Below are 21930 nucleotides of genomic sequence, written 5' to 3' on the forward strand. Positions count from 1 at the left end.
TTATTTTTAACTTCTATGTGTGTCAAAATGTAAATCAATTCATTTTGTAATAACTTAGTTTCAAAGTAAAAAAACGTTCATAATAAAGTAATGCACTTAACAAATATTGAAAGATTTCAGAAACCTACGAGCCTTAGAAATTTGCTTAAACTATAGTAGGTACTTTCTGATTATAAGTTTTCTTAGACAAAAGCATAAAAGAAAGATAAATTTGCTATCATTTAAAAGTTGCTATTTTTCAGTCTAATCGGATTGAAAAGTCTTCTTTATTTATTCATTTTTTAGTAACTACTACTTTTATACAGAATAATGATGAATTAATTGACGTAAAGGAAACACATAATTCGCAAATATGTATGTTGCAAATTGCATAATTTTTTGGAAAAATAATTTTTGTATTTTTTTTACATCAGTTGGATTTATCTCATTATTCTGTGCATTCAAATAATATAACATACTAGAAATTTAAAATATTATGGTCGAAGGCTAGATTCTAATATATGCAAGTAATATATAATATAAATTAGTAATTCAAGATTGAATTATTTAAAGCGATGAAGATCCAGCTTCGACTGTAATAGGCATTTTAAATTTCTAGTATTGATTATTTTTCTTACACATGCGGTCTAAAATAAAGTTTCTTAATATTATAACATGCTATAGTTTAAGTCAATTATCAGAAGACCAAAAAATCCGTAATTTTGTACGGAGTTCTTTGAGTTCAAATTTAATACTTTTTTTAATTAAACTGTTCAATTCATTCAGCTTCATTATTTTAATTAAATTAATAACATATTGGAATATATAGAAACTGTGGCGACCTATATAGAAATGATCAAAAATAATTCAAATTTGACTTAATGAATTTAACAATCTGTGAGTGAAATTCATATACATTTTTCGTACGTGTTTTAATACGATTGACGCCACCTTTATGGCGCATTAGGTCGTAACTCGTGATACTTCGCTGCTTGATTTACGCGATACGACGGTGCCATTTTTATTAATTCACAGGGTAAAGTACGCTGTCTCGGCAGTGCGATTTAGTAAAGGAGACGACGCGTTATTTCGCAGTAACGTGAAATCTCTACAGCGCTACGCGTTCGGGATAAAAGCAGCGACGGAGGTGGGTGCCGAGACGTGCCATTGCTCTCGCGAGGGAAACTTCGAAATTTATTAACTTGTAAGGTACGTTCTTGCACCGGGCAACACAGCCACCCAGAACTCAATAAAATGTACTTTCGTTACTTTCACGCAGTCTCTTTTTCCTCCCTGTTCTCCACGCCGTTCCGGCGTACGCTCGTTTATTTGTTGGCTGCGTGATAAAACTTCTCTCTCCTTTGTCTCTATCTCTTTCTTTCTTCTCCGTTTCTTCTCGTTCTTGCGCATCTCTCTCTCTCTCTCTCTCTCTCTCTCTTCTTTTCTCTCTACTCGGGATCTTTTCATTTAAACTGTTCACCGGTCATAAGAAATAATGCTGGAAAAAGTCCCCTCTCACTCGACTCAGTTACGAGATACCCTTTTTAACGATCGCACTTAACCGCGCCTTTTGACGCTGACGTACGACGTACACAATATTCGCGATTGCAACGGGAATTAAGTCCGATATAAAAATGTAGTCCCTTTGGTGGCTGATTGGCGGGATGTACGTAGGTACATCGTATACGTTTCTTCGCGCTTTATACTGTCCGAGTTACGAGAATCTCATATCTCTCCTGGCGAAAAATAAAAATCGGAGTGTATATAAGTCGAATATAAGGGAAGAGCGACAGAAGCATAAACGAAGCTTCTAGAAGGCGAAAAATAAGATAGTAAAATGTAAAAGAGGTGTTTACGTTTCTTTTATTTTTTGTTATCTCAATTTTTGCCTCTTAGAAGTTTCATTTACATTTCTGTTAATCTCCTCTTATATTCGATTTATGCTTTAATTTTTGTTTTCGTCATGAAAAGAATCATTTTGTTGAAATATTTAACAGTCCAACAGAATTATTTTTATATCTGTATGTAGCTAAATTTTTAGATACTTCAGCAAAATTATTCTTATCATCCTTTTTTTCTTTTTGCGAATCTCATGAAGCAAAAAAGAGCAAGAAAGATTCGGTCACATCAGCGATGTGTAACAAACGTCGTGTAAGATCAGCACAAATGTGCTCTCTTAAATTTTTTGGAGTAAAATCTCATTCTAGAAAGTGAAAATTGAACCAATATATATTGAAACAAGAGCTCAATTTTCAATTTTTAGTAAGTAAGATTCACTCTAAAAGCTTTAGAGAATACGGATGTTCTAGGATGCGCAATCATCCATGTCTAAGATTACGTAAGTCTGCATCGTGGAAGGTCGGCAACGAGTATCGCTTTTCGAATTGTGTCCTCGCTCGACATCGGCGGTCAGAAACCGGCCGTAATAATGGTAGCGCGTAATACGCTTTTCGCGATTCCGTAAAGTATGATCAGTATGTACAATGGCGAATGGTGACACGGTCTATGGTCAACTATAAAAGACATCTGTTCGCTTTTAGAGTCTCCTTTATACCGGCATACGGTGACGTCACTCTTCGCACTGAGATAAAACGAGATGGGACGTCTACTTCACTCCGCTACCGCGAGTCGCGTAACACCTTGCACTCTTCTTTGTACTCCTTCCCTTCCCCGTTTTTCGCTCCATCCCTTCTGTTTTTCGTGTGGAGCCATCGAATTCTCACATTGACTGACGCGGGTGTTATACGATGGGACTTTAACGAGTGTTCGTCTAATCGTCATGAACCACATTTCGAGGAAAGTCTCACGCGAGACTGCTTTTGGCACGGTTATTGCCATGAACATCATTGTCGTTCGTAAATCATTTACTGCGCTCGTTTCGATGCGTCCGTGGTAACTAGGTACAATAGTAGTCAAGAAGACGATTCGATCGAATCTATTTCTAGGTAAAAATCGATATTTATTTTTTACTTATCTACAATTGTTTCTTCTTTTGCGATATTCGTTTATAGCAAAAGATTTATCAGAATTATAATATAATTTTTGAATAATGTAGTATCTAAAATTCTACAATATTTGATTTCTTTAAGACTCAGTTTTTATCTTTCACTATCCATCATTGCTTGTTTTCGCAACATTTTCTCATAGCAAAAGAATTATATTCATTTTAAATAATGCATATTCTTTATAATTCTTTAAACCATTTTTTCTTACTAAATTTTTATCTTGTTCTCATTAAATGTTACATTTAATTGATTCTTAAGTGATATTATTTCATTAAGTGTTATCAGTTTCAACCCTTCAATTTCATTATATCTCTCTTGATTATTATATAATTTTAACTTTGTTGTACTGATCTTGATTATTGTTATCTTAATTATCTTTGGAATTTTAGGTAGACTGCGAGTAAAATTGTGAGTAAAAGTAAAGCTGTGATAAAAGTTAGTTAAGTTTATGTGTCAACCTCGTTTGTTACTTGATTATAATCTACACTCGTCTGTTCGTGTCTGCTATTGGCGGTTGAATCTCTTATTATTCTTCACCTCTTATTTTAAAACTTTATTAATCCGTGATCTTTCCTTCACGAAGCTACTTTGACATTCGATCTCTCTCCAAGCGTTTTAAACTTTTAAAGGGATAATATTATCTCGCCGAATGATTGATGCAGCCTTTCGGTAGATTTACTTTAAATGTCTAATGATAAAGTGATTATATTATCTCGATGCATTCATTACTGTGACTTCTGAATTTTGATAAATAGGTATAATTTACTTGGATGGAAATAGGTATAATTTACTAGATGTACTTGGATTTGTTATCTTGTATTTTTCTTTTTGCCTAACTCTTTAAAGACCAGAGCTTTCTAATAAACTAATTTATAAAAGATCTTGTTTTCTAAGAGTTTTCGGGATCGCTTTGAGTCTGGCCTTAGAATTTTAAAATTCAAACTTCAAAGAAATAATCATATTATCGTGTAATTTTTAGGAAGTTCTTGGTTTAATATTTACAATTAAAAATTTCCTGAAATTGATTTTTATGATATGTAATAAAATTATTTTTTTTAAATTTCTTTATCTCTCAGAATATTGAAGCTACCATTGGATCATTTTGAATTTTTATTTTTTATTTTAGATTCGAATAAAGTGTTATCAGATTATCTCATAGATTAATAGTGAATTCGATTGGACGCACTCAGCGTGTAATTGTGCATTACAGCTGTCGTACACAAAATAACGTAAAGATATATAAAGATATATTTGTATATAAACATAGAAATTGATTAAATCGTGAATACTTAATATATTTTATTGTACTATTAAGTAAAATATGTATTTCATAATTCGAAGTATTTGCATTTCATTTTTATATTCAAATTAAATTAATGTATAATAGTTTCATTATGCATCAATGCGCACTAATGCTTCCAATCGAATTCGGCATAAGTTTCATACAAATCGAACGAGCAATTTATAGAATAAAAGGGGTCCCAAATAGAATCGCCAGAATCCACAAAGAGTTAATCAGTTCATTTGTTCCGATTCTGTTTTTCGTTTTTACAAGATTAACAGATACGCATGTAAGTATATACATTGAAAAAAAATATAGTCAATTTTAATAAATATTTAGTTGAATACTGCCAATATTTATTAAATATAAAGATATATTTATTCGATACAAGAAATATTAATTTGATTTAACAATCATTTTTTTTTATTGAACAAATATTTACTTACTGTAAGTAACTTTAGTTGGCAGTATTGAACTAAATATTTATTAAAATTAACTATATTTTTTGTCAGTGTAATAAGACTTTCATGAATTTTTGTTATTGGATTTGGAATACTATGCAGTCAGAATAGCGACGATATCGCCATACACTGAGACGTTTTTAATGACAAAAAAATAGATAATTATAAATGACAGTGGTTGAGCCAATCTTGAAGAATCGTTTGCGATCTCGTAATGACGCGTTGCAAGATTTCGTAAGGCGGCGTTAACGTCTTCCGCCGAGGAATCGATCGAGCCAGCCTAGTCGCACGTTGGCGCGATGCCAGCACGGGCATCCCGACGCTTCCCGAGATGGTGGACCGAGTCCGACCGAAGGCAAGCGTCCCGGCGTCGGCGTCGGCGTCGGCACGTCGGACGTCCGTCAGTGCGCGTGTGACATGGCTGCGAAGCGCTACGACGGCGACCTAAACGACGCCCTCCACCTCGCGATGTGAACACACCCGCCCGCGACACCCTCGTCTGCGATCCTTGCGCGATTCCTCGCAGCGGTATATCGATACCCAAGCCAATGAGGAGATGAGTCACAGTGATCGAGCTACACAAAAGACTACAGTCTCGATAATGCAAACGATCATCGTGTGATTGATATCGATACGTCAGAAACCAGGAAGAGGAAATCAGTCGTAGGGATCATTCATAGAGAAATTCCTTTATTGTTCTTTTACGTTATCGTTATCATCGGTGCCACACTATATTTTCTTATCGGTGATTGCGGAAGTTCTTAATTGTTTGGAGATTATTCATGTAAATAGAAATAAAAGACGATTTCATCCACGTGATGAAAAATCAGGACGAACGTTGTTTCACAGATTTCTTTTGAGGCTCGATCGATTATCATGTCGGGTCTCTGATCGAGCTGTTACGACAATACGGTGATCGCGGTATCGGGATATTGAAACTTGAAACGTGTGGACAGGAACAGGCGGAACGATGTAAGAAAAAAGTGCGAGGTGACCCGAATCCGTACAAAATGGCAAATCGAAAGGGTTGATCCTCAGCAAGTGCGATCTTGTCTCGCGCGTATAAAGCAGAACGTAACCATTCCCACAAACAGACGAAGCTGCATTCCCTCTAATCTCGATCGCGGTGAAAACAGTGGGCGAACTGTTTTCGAAAAATTGTATATAAATGCACGCACAGAAAGCGTGCATTGTCAGCGCATATCTATTCCTAATCGAACGTTAATCACTTTAATTAATAAGATTCGCCACATTTAGTGCTGCCTCTCGTTCTCATCTCGTGGCGCCAGAGTATGAACTATAAACTGTTACGCAGACAGTCAAACTCTCTTGAAATGCTTATATCAATATACATCACCAAAGCTTTGAGTGTCTCAAATTATATTAATCCAAGTTTCCTCGACGATGAGGCATAACGCTTTGAGCAGAAACGTGGACGATCGAGGATAATCCTCGGAATCGCGATCGATGATCGATGATTAACTCGGACATTGCATGTAATACGGCTGCGGGCTGCACGTCAAGATAATTTCCTCTCATGTCTAACTAGGATAATAATTCGTCGCGTTGCGAGAAGCGCAGAAAGAGAAAGAGAGAAAGAGATAGAGAGAGAAAGGAGGGAGAAAGAGTGCATGTGAATGTGCGCGCTCGTGCGTGTCTATGCGCGAAGTGCATAAAGCGACGATGGGATATCGGTGAGATCACGAGGTCACCGCAGAATGCCTGAGCCGAGGGCAAAGCGCTGTAAACACTGTGACGGTACGGTACGCGTGGCTAGCTGGACTGCAACACGTCATGATGAGTGGTTACCTCGCTGACCCTTAACACACCTCGATCGCTTGCGACTAACATCTGTGTTGACTAATAAAGAGTGTTACGTTTGAGCCGAGATTGCGTTTCAATCCCATTAACCTCCTACCACTATTGTGTTCGTGTAAGAATTACAGAACGTCGCTTCGTCACGTCGAGTTTTACGCGAAGTCGTCGAGTATGTAAGTCAAGCGGCCAAGTTACTTGCGGAGCGTATCTGAGGCACATTCCGCTTGACTTGCTTCTTTGCACGACTTCGTCATTAACTCTCCATAGCTGATGGTGGATTTATTGGACCTACTCTCAAATATAAATCTTTTTATAAAAATTTCAAATAATCAAATTTTTTTTATGCCTGCGAATTTATTCTTATTAAAATAACTCAATATTCTTTCTTTTTTTATACAAGTTATATAATATTGCCATTTTTAGCTCCTTGAAATTAATTAGTGCCTTTTAATAAACGTAATTGAATGGGTCTTACAGATCCGGCATCAGTAGCTGTATTATTTGAATATCGATTCTAGAGAATTAAATGTTATATCACACGTGTACTGAAAGCAATATGTTGATAATTTTTTAAGTTGAATTGAGATAAAAGAATACAATTAAATTTATAATGAGAATTATATGTACCTAATTTAAGTTATTTTTAATCATTTTTATAGGCCGTCACTTCTCCTACGCAATATATCATTAATTTAACTAAAACAATGGAGTTAAACGATTGAAGAAAAATATATTAAATACTATTTACTTTAAAATTAATCAATTTAATCACAGAAATTAAACATAATTATTTTTTTCACATGTTTTATTTTAAAATAATTCACACACACTTGAAAATTAAAAATAACAAATGTTATTTAGGGAATTTGTTTAAATTTGATCTTTCTAGTGTTTAATATATTTAACAATAAAACTGAGAAATGGAGAATTTTAATAAGCAAATTAAGTATCATTTAATTTGTTAATCGTTTATCATGTAATTGTTAGCAAACAACTTGACTTAATTCTTCATGTTAAAAGTCAGTGGAACTAAAGTGAAGTTTTTCACAAACGCAAAGGATACCAATTGGGATAGTACTATTTTATTTGTGGGTCATTTATTCCACGACTGCGACCGGACATTTGGACCAGGCTTGAAGCAGACCGAGACGAATGAATGCACGAAGCGCATTCCGGATCGGACGGCGACCACGTCCAACTGCACTCCTTCCCCTCTACCATCTCGTTCTCTTCCTCGGGCTTTTTCTCTTCATCCCTCTGTCCTCATCTTGTCCTTTTTTTCCTCGTCACCTCTTGCACTCCATTCTGCCAGTATTTTTACCCACGGTTATTCACCCTCTTATCTGTAGACGCTTGATGGTTATCCACCTGTACTGTAACCATCGGTTTTTACACCAATCGCGCGTGATTTTATCGCGCAGTCTTCTGAAAGTTCTGAATATTATTATATAGAATTTACACGCGAAGAAGTCTCTGGTCTAGAAGAGTTTTTAGGATAAAGGCTTTATTTAAAAATCGGATTTAAAATCAAGATCTTAGTGCCGAATTAGTGGTTTATTTGAATTTCTTTTGCGATTAAATCTCCCCTATAAACACCGAATTCTATAAGTATGCTAAGGATCGCTAAGATTCCTGGTATTGACCTACTTACTTTCCTCAACATCATCGGTTTTACGTCGAGAACGCGTTCGCTTTCTTTACTGCTGCTGCATCTGTTGATAGTTTAAGAAACACCGTCGCAAAATACAGCCAGACATTTGCCATAAGTGTCATAGTTTAAAATGCACATCGTTCTTTAACTAGGTAAGGGACTGTCGTTTCCAAGGAAGAAACTTCATGGATGACAAATGACCGTATTTCCGTGGACTCTTCGAAGAGCTAATTATATACATATGTAGGATGTACGCTAAATCGATTTTCTCGATAGTCAGAAATCTATGTCAGAAAGCTTTCAGCCAAACACAATGATATATGATGTTGAAAAGATTTTTCAAGAATTTCTTTTCACTTTTATAGGGAAACTTGTTCTTCTAATTAAGTGTTGATTTTTTTTAATTTATATTTTTTTTAATTTTAGCTATATTATTTATAGAAATAGATCAACTCTTATTTTTGTAAATAAATCAACTCTGTTACGTGTAAAAATTATATCTAATCTATATCTACAGATATTTTTTTAAAGAATTTCAGATGTTTTATGAAGGTCCTTCTTTTATTTGATAATTCTAACTTTTATCAATGAGTTTTCTATAATAATAAGCCATTACCTAAGCTTTAAATTTTCAACCCTAAGAGTCACAGTCGAATATGAGAAGAATAATCAACCATGATTGGTCCATTTTTTATGGTCTAGGACTTAAAGCTTAGGTAGGTAATGGCTTATTGCAGAAAACCCATAAAATTCTCGCACGTTCCTGCAAACTTATTTAACTTTCGTCTTGTATGTGCTTGTCAAAAATTTTACGTCGACATTCCACGAACATAAAACAAACGAATCGGCTCGTTTCGCGAATATAGAAACGATGATGTGATTTTGCTGAAAAAGTTGAAGGTTACATGCTTAAGTTTTGTCTCATACCGAGTACGTAATATATCGTTCATTTACATCCATCTTTTCTCGTATTTAAAAGAGAAATGATAATCGAGTGAAACGAAATTCTATTCTCGTTTTATTGAATACTTTTTTTTTATTTTCTTGTCTTTTGATATCGCGCAGTTACATAATGTATGATTTATTTTTACATTTTTTTTGCGGTGGTCACCGAATTCGCGATCAATAAGTATAAAACTGTCGGTTCTCGTGGGCGTTGACAATCGCATGATCGCGCGATGGATCGCTCGAGTCGGACAAGACGATCGATAAATCTTGATCTAAATTTATCTTCCTCACAGGAACATGTTGCTCGTAATCCACGTTGCTTTTTTCGATTTATGGCCAGCGCCTTCCAGTTACAGCTTTACAGCTTCGCGCTATTGCATAAACACACATTATCGTATGCTATTTTGTAAATTCATGGCAATTATTCAGCCACTATAGTGATCGTTGTAGCGTTCTCGAAGGTTTTGTCTTGACTAAAAATCTTATAACACAGCCTGTCATGAGTTCGTCAAAATCATACGAGAGAAAAACGTACTATCTCGCTTTAAAGGACTGCGCAAAATAAAAGGAGTAAATATGGAACAGAGAGAAAAGAAACAGGAAATAGGAAAAGAATAGAAGAATAGAGAAATATCATTAAGGAACAAAACTATTCTGCGTTAACAATACGTTTGATATTAAATTCTCTATTCCGTTTCCTATTTCCTATTCCTTTTATTTTGCTCAGTTTCTAACTTTATACTGTCTCACTTTACACATAAAATGTAATAATATACATTTACGTATATACAATGTAAACAATCTATGAATCACCATGAAGCCATTTTCTTCGTCATGAACTTATAAAATTTCTATCTCATTTATATATTTTTATTTATTGACACTAAAATTATCTGATTTATAATAATTTTGATATTTTACATTGCTTGTATTGTTTACATGAAAAAATTCGTATTTATGTAAAAATTTCATGTAAATATTATCTTGAAATATACAGCATACTCTCCTCTAAAGGTCATCGATATTTTAATTGTGAATTTTGATAGATAAATATAAATCTGCAAAAATAAGTAAAATACAACACTTTTATGATGATAAAAATTCGTTGTTGAAGTTTTGACAGTTACCTATATTAGAATTGTTTATTATTTTTATACAATCTGGAACAATAAAAAAATTTGCTCTATTTTTTAAAGATCCCTGCCGATGAAAGAGTTAAAAGAGATAAAAACTCCTGTTGTCGGCGAAAAATTAATTAAACAATGAAACAATTTATATGCACAGATAAACAGATATTTTTTTCTCTCATAGAATTTTGACAAAATTATTCGTGGCCAGATTCTGTTATATAAGATCTCTAGTCTGGACATGTCTTTGCAGTTTAATTTTTGGACGGCATGCCGGCGTAAGTCTAACGCCAATCTCACTACGGCATAAAAACGATTCGTAGATACGCGAATGGCTCATAAACATCAGGTCGAGCAGCTGTCGATTGAAAAACATCGGCTATATTTAAGCCTGACTGCGTTGGGCATCCTATGGCCAATCTTGACAATAGACCGAACACAAATTCATTCCGCTCAGTGCTTATATGGATGTGTGCGTATAATCGGAACACAGATGTGATTAATCGTTTCCTAAATCCGACGCTCCAACCCGGCCAGCGAAGCAGTCAATAGCAGAGCCAGGAAAGAATGCCGCGTCCAAATATTATGAAAGTAGGTCTAAGAATTTCGGGACATTGACGGGCGGCGCCGCCCACGTCATAGATTTAAATGGCTTTTAAAAATCAACTCTTTTAAGCGATTTCGAATTTACTGTGTAAACATTATAAATCTAGGCTAATCTAGACGAGGGCGAAATTACAAACGTGCGCTAACAAGTGGACCGTACATCAATTTTATCCATTTCCCGTCATTATCATCGCCGCCAGTCGTTTCTGTCGCGATTGTCACAGTTTATGTTTTTTTTTGGACAAAAATCGTTATAGATCTCGTCCAGCGTGGTCGACCTTCGCAGGATTCGCGATAGATTGGTTCGCGGGATGAGAATTTGGCAGGTTGCGGTTCTGGACGACTCTTACGATTATTTATCGGCACGGTATGCGCGAAACGTGGGCGCTGGTCCCCTCGCTGCTCCACCTCTTTTCCGTTTTCTGGCCGGACTCCAAACGGCAGCGACACTCTCACACCTATAGATTTATTTCTCATACGACGGCTATACGTGTTAACGCGTCTACCATACTGACGCTCCTGAGTGGAAGTCTTACGTGCGAACGCCTACGCATGCACGCGCGGTTACAAGCTTACGCATTACGTCGTCGCGATTACGTGTATCTTTCGCGGATCACGCATCGCGTTTGCAAACTCTCGGATCCACACTCACAACGTTAACAGAAGTGCACTAAGTATGTTAAGGTCTCTACTCGATGTCGTCTAGAAACGATAAAGAAAATGTTCAAAGCTACATTAAATCTTGCGTGCATGTAAAAATAACACATTTAATAAGTGCTTCTTTTATTGCTAGTATTATTCATTCAATTACGATTCATTCAATTTTAATTCTTGAAATTACTTTTGAAGTGCTTTTCATCAACATATAAATTAAGTTACACGCAGATTCATTATCAGTAATTGTGTTACAAATTTTAATAATATATTTTATTTTCAATCCTAAGTATCTTTTTTATTTATTTATATATTAAATTTTATAAAATTTGTGAAAGCATATAAATAGAAATAAAATATAAAAGAAAAAAGAAAAGCTCAGCGACTATAAAAATAATCCTCCGTCAGCAATTAAAGACATCGATATTGTGATTGTGAATATTGGTAGATGAAATCTGCAAAAACAAATAAAATGTAATCCGATTTATACGATGATATACGAAAACTTGTTAAAACTTTTTTTGACAAGTATATCAGAATTTTTTTAGATTCTTATATAATTCGGAACAACAAAAAATTTACTCTGTTTCTTGAAGACCTTTATCGCTAATAGAAGAGTTAAAATTCATGCTGAGGGAAGGAATTTCTTAAAAAGAATTGATGGCCTAAAATGAACTAGATGTAATAAAGTAATCATCGTGCTCTGTTTATAGCGCTAAAACGTATTTATGTTTTTTTTTTGTGTCTACATTATATAACAATACTTTTCTCTTTGAATCTGACAGCAAGAGCTATGCTTTGAGCTTGCTATTTCCGTCGCGATTAGGCTTGTTTACGACGGTGAAATAGAATGAGAGTAATCTCGAAATATGACGTTAGGGTATATATTTAATGGTGTACGCCGATTGATTCCGATAGAGTAACGTAATATCCGCCGTCTTTCCCCGTAATCTTTTCCGCCTCCCGTTTGGGTGCACACGCGCCGCGTTCTTCTGTTGCTCTTGGCAGATACAAGCGTGGTTTACGCCGTAACAGCTGTGCGCGCACGCACTTTGCTCGCGCAAAACATCGCTAATGGACCGACAATCCCGTATCCAGTCGGCTTAAGCGTATATATATATATATATATATATATGTATATGTATATAGTATGCGCTTTATCTACACGCACTTTCCTCGTATTTTTCTCATCTCTGAAATTATTGTTGACGTATGAAAATAATATGTGAAATTGAACAAAAAATCTGCATTTTAAAATCGTAATATTTGAATGTTAGATGGTTATTCTCTCATGCATCATAAAATATTATTAGTAGTAATTTTACATTATTTTTGTGTAACGCTGCATGGAGAGGAAAAAAAATGATTGCAATTATCATAATTTAACCTTTAGAGGACGGGAATCCATTTTTTTAAATCTCACAGCTTTTTCTTAAGTAAGATTTGTTATTTCATACTTTTTGTATTTCTTACTTCAAAATATTTTAAGCTGTAGTGGCTTTCTCATCCTGTAAATTAATTATACTCTATAGTAATTTTTTGTGCCATCTGTATATTTCTTGAAAGCATTATAAATATAATTATTATTAGTAACATTACAGTAATAAAAACTATAAAAATGGAGCTCTTAATCGTAATTATTTTACCATGCAATTATAATCACGAATATCAAACACTTTTCTTTCAGTGTGGCATACAAATTATTCCAATATCACTTCTTTTAAAACATCGTAAGTCTAAAAATAAAACTAGTGGTCATTATTTAAATAAAAATTAGTATTATGATTGAAACTATACACTTAAATTTTACTTCTCGTCTTAACAATGTGGATTCCAACAGGAAATCATCATGGAATGAATATAATAATAAATAGAATGAAAACGTCGACGTGCAAAACACACACTTCCTTATCTATAAGCTATAGCTTCGTTTTCCGCAATTCGGCACGTTCGATTTTGTCATTGGGACCCGAACGTTTTCGCACGCGCTGTGAATGGTATCACGCGACGTGAATCATCGTATTTATTACGCACGCCAATGAAATTCGGCGACGGCCCGATATATAGATATGTCTGCATACGTGCAGTGCGATACGCGCGTACATATGTGCGCGCATATGTGCGCGCACCCGATGTGCCGAAGCTAAACATTCCGCGGAGCATTCACCCTGGCATTGCTGTAAAAATAAACGGATCACCAACGCTGCACACCCGCCTCATCTCTGTTTCATTTACGATACCACTGAACCGAAGGTGACGTCGCTCTTCCTATCTTCTCGCGGCTTCCTCAAATCGGCGGATGACCTTCATGGCTGCGATGTCTCGACGTCTCGACGGAAAGCTAGCAGATACCCTCCGCATCACAAGACGAAATCGTCATTTTGACCACACTATTTAACTCAGTTCATGATAATTCTTGAAATCTAAACCTCGAATCTTGAGAAATCTTGAGACTCCTCGTTTCTTCAAGAAATTCCTCTGCAGTTCGGGAAATACGCGAAAAGTTCCGCCAGTGAGAGATCTGGCAATCTTCTAGTATTTTCCGCGAAGCGAAGAAAAGAATATGCTATCGCGAATACGTGCCAAGTGAGTCAGTGAGTTGGATGGCACGAAATTAGATAGCGTAGCTATTACACGCGACCACCGACGACGTCCGGGGGCTGCTCCCGTTCAATTTGCATCATTGGAACGTACCTGTGTTGATTCAGCGATTCGACGCGAAGTGTTCTTACGACGTACGGTCACACCTATTACATTGTCGTCCGCGTTAATCGAGGCTGTCGGTGATTTTTTGATGGCTCGACATTTTGCAAATTGCACATACTTGTCAAAAGATGCGGTAGCCGTTTGGGCTGGACGTCGCCGTTGTCCTATCGCCATATATCACTCGCTATACTTAGAACAGAACGAGTGCCTTTTGCAATGGATGAGAGTGCCAAAGCTCATCACGTTAATTCATGTTACTGCAAAGTTCTTTTGCCAGTAAATTAGACAGAAAAATTTATGATCTTAAACGTATCAGAGGAGGAAGAAGCAGTAAAATTTCAAATTTCTGTTAAGAAACAAAATGTATTCTACAGGTAAAATTTAATAAAATTGCGAAATTTTATTTTGTCATTTATCTTTATTTACTGATGTAATTAGGTCAAATAAAATTGAGTAGACATTAATCTCATGCTTAACAATATTTTTAATATTTCAAATTTCACGAATAAGACAAAACATATTTAAATGAATTTGGATCGTAAACAGCACATCAAGAATTAGAAGCCTTCTGGCACCATTTTGACGAAACATCCTGTACACACACACACGCACGTACGCACGCACGCACGCACGCACGCACACACACACACACACACACACACACACACACACACACACACACACACACACACACACCTAATAATGAGAGTTCACGAATGAAACAACGGAATCCGAGATGAAAAACGATGATTAGACGAGATATGACGACACTTGGCATGGACTTGGCGAGGAGTCTAGGAAGCGACGCGGCTGTTGTAGGCCCTTAATGAGCCCAACGTGAAATCAGTCCAGCCTCTTTAACTCCGTTGCTTCTGTCAACCGTCTCTGTCCGCTAAGAACTTTCACTGTCTTCTTCTTCTACTCGTCCTCTCCTCCTCCGCCTCTCTACTCTCGCAGCACGTCGTCCGGAGGATGACCTGGATGGTACCCAAACGAAATACCACCTTCACTGCTTCCTTTTTCACGAGCCATTTTGGAGAAACGGTTGTCGCTCCAGCTTTCTTGGATTATAACGCTTTAGGACTACCGGGCGAAGATGATGCAATCTCATTTTCACTCGCTGAAACGCAAACAACCGTAATATATAACTGACTTCTCAATTTTTTTTTACAAAACTTTTATGATGTTTTTAAAAACAAAAATGTCAACTCTAATTAAGAAATACTTTGCATAAATGATGATACTTATTATAAGAATATACCTAGACATGCATTGCAACATACTTTATTATTTTTAATTTCTTTCTTTTATTTAAAATATGTACAATATATACGTCAAAGAATTCAGGAAGTAATTTTTTAACCGTTCGAAAGTATGCGTGGTGAATTGGCGACCGACCGCGGTTACAACGTGCCAGAAAGATGATTGAATAACCTTACGTTCTACACCGGTAATTCTGTTGAACGGATCGACGTCAGTGCCATTGAGTGCTATCGAGTGCCAATGAACTGATCTCTCCTGATATCTACGTAATCGTTAGTCTCTCGAGGGTTGATGTACTCCTGAACATCACAACGGTCACTCCTGATCTACTACGACCTGTCTGTCGTAAAATTGTATGACAGATTAATTGACCGTTAGGCAATAGGCACAATTTCGCGAGATCTGGCACGTATTTTGGCGATGCGCTTTCCTATTATCTACTTCCTGTTAGCGTCATTGTATGATCGCTAGTGAGCGGTAACTGTAGCGATGAATTGGCTGCCTTCCGGGCTGCGTTCTAAGTCAAGTTGGTCGACACGAAAGTCGTTTGCCATCTCGACGAATGGAGACGGCCAATTTTCGCGACAAATATTTTCAGGTATTTTTACGCGGATTAGGCTAGGTAGATCTAAGTGGAAACAGAAATATGCGTTGGAGAATATTTAGAGCGTGTATATATAAAATATCTGAGAGGATACGTGAATTACCGGATGCCGATAATTAGAAGTCATATGGAATACTTCCTTTTGGAAGTTTAACAAGTTCTCGGCAATAATTTAAAACTAGAAATGTCTCTTAATTAAGATTCTATTTCATGCTGCCATGTCTTAAATATTTTTAAATTTTAAACGACGTTAGCTTTAAAATAAAGATTCTGATAAAAAAATTTATTTTATATATTAATCTAAGTATATATAATTTTTTAACTAATATAAAAACTTCCACTTAATAATTGTGCTAAGGTATAACTATCTAGCGCTTATCAATTAGAAAGCTCCATGAAAAAAAGAAATAGATCCTGAATATTCGTATACCTTATGCCCCGCTTTGTCAAAAGTGTGACGTGGGATAAATGTTCATTAATAAAATCATATTTCGCATTTCATAACTTATGAAAGCACCAACGCAGTTGAATGTCGCCCACGTTCATTGAGCATCGCTCATTCTTTGTTATTCTGTATTTTTTTAACATGGTCTTTAATATTTTGGAAAGTACGACGCACGTTTGTCTTTGACTCCCGCGCAATGTTACTTATTATATCGCACGGTAAAAATGTCAAGCACCATTATAGTGAGGGCGAATGAGAAGTGTATATGACACATCTGTCATGATATTCTGGCAAATCGTGAACTGAGGCGCCGCGAGATAAACAAGTTTATCGAGCCATAGCATAGCGTTGCTCGTAGAAATTAGGCGACGAGGTATATTCCTGTCGATGGCAGGTGTACCCTCCCTCGCACTGCCCTACGACAATTTTATGATTTGTTCTAAACTTTCGCTAAATTTACTCCATGCAATAAGTCCGTGGAAACATGGAACAATTATTTGCGTAATTAATAACATCCAAAACACTATTTCTTGATCTTACATTTAGAAATTTATTAGGTTTTGACATTAAAAAAAGTCTTTTATGATATCACAAAAATATAGAAAGAAAGAGGGAAAAGACAAGAGAGGAAAAACAGTGCTTGCATTCAGCAGGAAAAAACAAATTTGCAACTGTTGTAAGATTTTTTTTATATTTTTGACTTATACATTTAGATCTAGTAAGGAATTAGCGGTAAAAATTAATCATATTAAAGAATCTTACAATTATTTTTTTCTGCAGAACGCATTTACTTTTATAAATTGCATTCAGTAGAAAAAACAACTTTGTAAGTGTTGTAAGATTCTTTAATGTTTATATATTTAGATCCAATGAGGAACTAAAGACAAGATCAATTGTAATTATATTAAAGAATTTAATACAAAAATTTCAAAGCTGCTTTTCCTGCTGAACGCAACCATTAATTCTTTCAAAATATAATTTTATTATCATGATATTCTGTACAAACTTAACTAAAAAAATGTACAATTTTTATTTTCAACGTTGCTTTTTTAATTAATTTCCACACTATTCGAAATATTTATAATTTTATAAAAACGGTATAGAGTTAGTCGTGGGCTATAACATCTGATTTCATTAAAAGCCCCGTGTGTCTTAACTTGGCTCTCGACTACATTGTTGCTACGAGTTGGCCTAATTTCGAAAGGCGCCGATATACAAGTTGGCACTAAGTCCATCGCGTGATAATGTTGAAAAGCATCTAAATTCTCGTGGTCCGCGACAATTTTGAGATGGCATTTTCTCGAATAAGCTCATACTTCATGCGTTTTGTGGGAAGATTATGACAAGGCGACCGTGCGAGCATCGCGCGTAATTAACTGGGTGTTTCATCGGGATGGAAGGGGTGGAGGGGGGGGGAGGGGAACATTCGAATTCGGAGGCGAGTTGACGTGTGACGCTGTATGTATCGCGATACCGATATAAGTCGAGCTGGTTTCGAAATCCAGCGATTCAACGTGGCAATTCGGGCATCTTTATGCGACGTTCACGAATTACTGAACACACCACCCACGTGCGAGCGCTGATCCGCTCCAACTCCGACGAAAAACGGGAATTTGTCTCGTTGCTCCGCGCGCGGTTTACGTGCGAGTAGCCGCTCCGCACGATTGATGTCTTGCGCGTTTATTCGATTTCGCGCGCAGATGGTGTACGATTAATCAGCAAGAAAATATAAACTCCGCGTCACGCCGAGTTACTGCGCTTTTAGGAGATGGTCTAATGGCGGGAGCACGTAGAAGACCCTTCGACATTTCACCCACGCGTAAAAGCCGATCTTTGGCCAGCTTCTCGCGCGCGGCGGATTGTCAACCGATGAGCTGGTACCTCCGGAAACAACAACAGATATTTTGAACTTAAGGCCATTTCGTTTGCGATGCACTTGGGCGAACGTGTGGGTCGCATTGGACGCGTATTATATATCGAACACAGGGTACCGAGCAAGTTCAAGAACGGGTTCTAAAATGGAAACTCTGACGTCGGCAACTTTTCATATTTGCGTAACCGGAAGTCGTATGCGCGATCGAATGGCGATTTATCGCTCTTGAATGTATACAACGATGCAGAAAAAAATCTTGCAAATCCGACTGTTTACTCAATCCACGAGTAAAATATTGAATTCTCATTCTTTCGTGTTTATTTCCTCTCAACGAAATATTTGTAATCAATTCGATTTTGTCCGTTGAATTCGGTTTGATTGCAATTGCAAAAGTTGCTTATCTCGCTCGACCCGAAAGCTTGGCAAATATTTCACGTTCGGTGCGAGCGGTCGAGCTAGAGCCGCTTGCTTGTCCTTGCATTACGGATATTTCCGTCCAGAGTATTAGCCGGTATAAAGGCAGAAGGTCTCCCCTCTGCCATTCCCGGCATGGCCAGACGTTGGCAAACGCTATGTAAAGCGGCCGAGCTACGCCTTTCTGCCCCTTTTGTGCCTTTAAGCGCCGGCAACGAATAACATCCCTTTTTCGGCACCCAATGTACGCATTAATACTTTGCTTTGTATTTTACTTATTGCTACATATATATGTAAATTCACGAACGATGGATTAGTTATATGTTTTTATATTTATTTTCTAATGAATCGATATTAGTCCGGAATATACGGAAATTTTAATTTCTGATAACAGGTCATTATTTTTTTATCAAAGAAGAAAAATACATGAAGAATTATTAAGAAATTTGATTAATTATATAATATTACATCAAGCTTCAATAATTTCTCATTCCAATGCCCAATTTTATCAGTATTTTCAGGCCAGTATATTTTATATCATTATAAAGTAGTATATAATATAATTAATATATAAAAACGATTAATATAAAAAGATTCTAATTATAAGATCAATAAAAAGATTGACAAAAAGAGAAATAAAAGAGCCAATAAAAGCTATCAAATTGTTAAAATATTACATAAGTATTATAATTGCAATCGTAAATGTTTCGATTATAGTTTTGATTATCTTCAGTGCAAAAAAAGAACATAGAAAATATTTATGTATTCTCTTTTGTACTGAAGACTACTTATAATATTTGTGTTTTTTTCCCTTAATTAGAAAAATAGATTTTTACTTGTCAAGCGCGAATTTGAAGAAAAAACGACAATCATTTCGTTTATCTTCTCTTCCTTAGCGAGAAGAGAGAATTTACTTGGTGCATTCGCGATTACAAGCCTTTCCAGGGTTTAAACCTGTTTTAGATTGCAGTTAAGACAGATAAATATACATTAGCATTAGATATCCCATTGGCGAGTGTGTATGTGCGTCTTAATGTTTGCATTGCCGTGCTATATGACACCGAGTTAATGAGTACGTGTGCAAAACGCGAGCTCACCTGTCCTTTTTATTCTTTGCTCGACTCTTTCGCGTTCGGGTTCGTTATAATCGCCCTCGCGAGTTCCTCTTGAAAATCGTTTACCAACACGCGTTTACAGTTTCAGCAAGCACCTCGAATCGATGATAAAATCATTAAAATATTTCGCAATTATGACAGGCCATGCAAGCGTAAATCGATGAATTGGGGGATTCAGCCATATTATATCAGAAGCAGGAAAGTTTCCTTTTTATAAGCGCTACAATATACGATATAATACAAAAAAATATTTAAAACAATTTTGAAATTTTAGAAATAAACTTTCTGATGTGAGGTAATATATAATTTAAAGCTTGGAAAAAAAAATAAAAATTATTTCTAGTAGTTTTAAATCGGCTGTCATATTAAAATGGAGAAGAATTAGTTAATTGATATCTTTTTCCAAACATAATTTTTTTCTATTATGCAATGATTCATAATTCATACTTTTATTTCAATTCGATTTGATTCTAAATAGAAAAATATCTCGGAAAAACTGACCAGAAGCTGATCAATTTTTAATTTACTGGACAATAATTATTCAGAAAGTGATTATGAAATCTTGATTAAATAAAACTGTATACATAGAAAAAATTTTGTTGAAGTATCTAAAAATTTATCTAGATATAGAAAATAATTTTATTGGATTAAAATAACGTAGCACTCAAGCATAATAAGAAATCCTACAAAAATTTTGCAATTTGAATCTTATATAATATAATAATTTTGGTGACAAAATTATTTTTAGATATGTTTATCTAGTGAAATTTTTAAATTTTAGCAAAACTGTTCTTTCTGTTCAGCAATTAACTAAAGTCAGATTAAAATTAGTCAGTAAATGATGAAGGATGTAATATAGATATTTACAATTACTTAGATTTTCGAGCGTCTCTTGTGCACACCATAAAATTGGTTCTACATTAGTTGTAAGTCGCTCGCAAGTTTGTTGCGACAGCCAATCTAAAGTGTCAATTTAAAAATTGGCTGTCGCAACAAGCTTGCGAGCGACTTGCGACTAATGTAGAATCAGCTTTACATGCAAAATAAAATGTGTGCGTGAGTATAGTCGTGATTTCACTCGTTAAGCAGTGATCGATCGATCATTCACAAAGTAATTCGAAGGCTATTAAGTGCATTATCGAGCGTTGCGGAACAAACATCAACTGAACGAGGTCCTCCCCTCGTTCCCGTCGCGACCGAGACGAGGCGAGAGCGTGCAAAATTGGGCGAGGCGAAGAGTGTGAAGGTATGTGATATTTCCTTCGAAGGGGCTTCTTTCCCTGCCGAAAGTAATTTTCTCGCCGTCGCAGCGGCGTCGACAGCGACGGCACGTAATCGCGTATACGAATTTCAGTTACAGAAAACGAGTCCGTCGCTGCGAACCGGACGGTAGTTTCTTCCCCGATGATGATCCTTCGTTTCATCGCGATTATTATTTTGCAACACCGTTACCTCACGGGAGCACCATTGGACACGCAGGTTATATTTACGTTTATAATTGCAAGCAGTATATACGTTTTACCGTTAAAAATAATCGGACACTGCGCTGCTGGCATTCGGCGATTATTAATTATCCGACAGTGCGTTTTCATCGAGCGTCTGCAAAGTGCAAGGTGAAAAAAAACCGAGCATCATACGTCTCGTATGCAAATTTTGTGGGTATATACGGAGGCGCGGCCGCGGCCGCACCGTAATCACGCGAGCAAACCGCGCCGGGACAACTTTTTGGTGCAAAGTGCAAACGACTCTACCGACTACTTATACACTCGTTCGTTGCCGATCGATGTGTAAACGACTCCTGGCAGAGGCCAGTTAAGACATTATCCCGACGACGCTTTGTAAAAAAACACGCCGTTACGAAACGACGATGGCCGACCGGCTCGCGTCTCATCGACGGACGTAAATTTGTACTTTCTTATCGGATCGCCCCGAATTCGTTTCGTCGCCTGTATCGAGCGGAATTACAGGTGCGACTTACG

The 21930-nt window shown here is 36.4% G+C and overlaps 1 protein-coding gene across 3 annotated transcripts in view; it reads left to right on the top strand.

Moving 5' to 3' along the window:
* LOC108689687 (MKL/myocardin-like protein 2) overlaps positions 1–21930 on the top strand; it is a 236124-nt gene that overhangs the window by 24067 nt on the left and 190127 nt on the right. For 2 of the 3 annotated variants that reach the window (XM_018196568.1, XM_018196569.1), the window contains exon 1: positions 5172–6485. The exons of the other annotated variant lie outside the window; for it this stretch is intronic. In XM_018196568.1, coding sequence (XP_018052057.1) covers positions 6446–6485 — 40 coding nt within the window. In that variant the 5' untranslated portion in view covers positions 5172–6445. Of the gene's footprint in view, positions 1–5171; positions 6486–21930 lie in introns of those variants that run through there. 3 annotated transcript variants of the gene reach the window in all.

The sequence above is a fragment of the Atta colombica genome, unplaced genomic scaffold (genome assembly GCF_001594045.1).
Source record: "Atta colombica isolate Treedump-2 unplaced genomic scaffold, Acol1.0 scaffold274, whole genome shotgun sequence".
Taxonomy (NCBI): domain Eukaryota; kingdom Metazoa; phylum Arthropoda; class Insecta; order Hymenoptera; family Formicidae; genus Atta; species Atta colombica.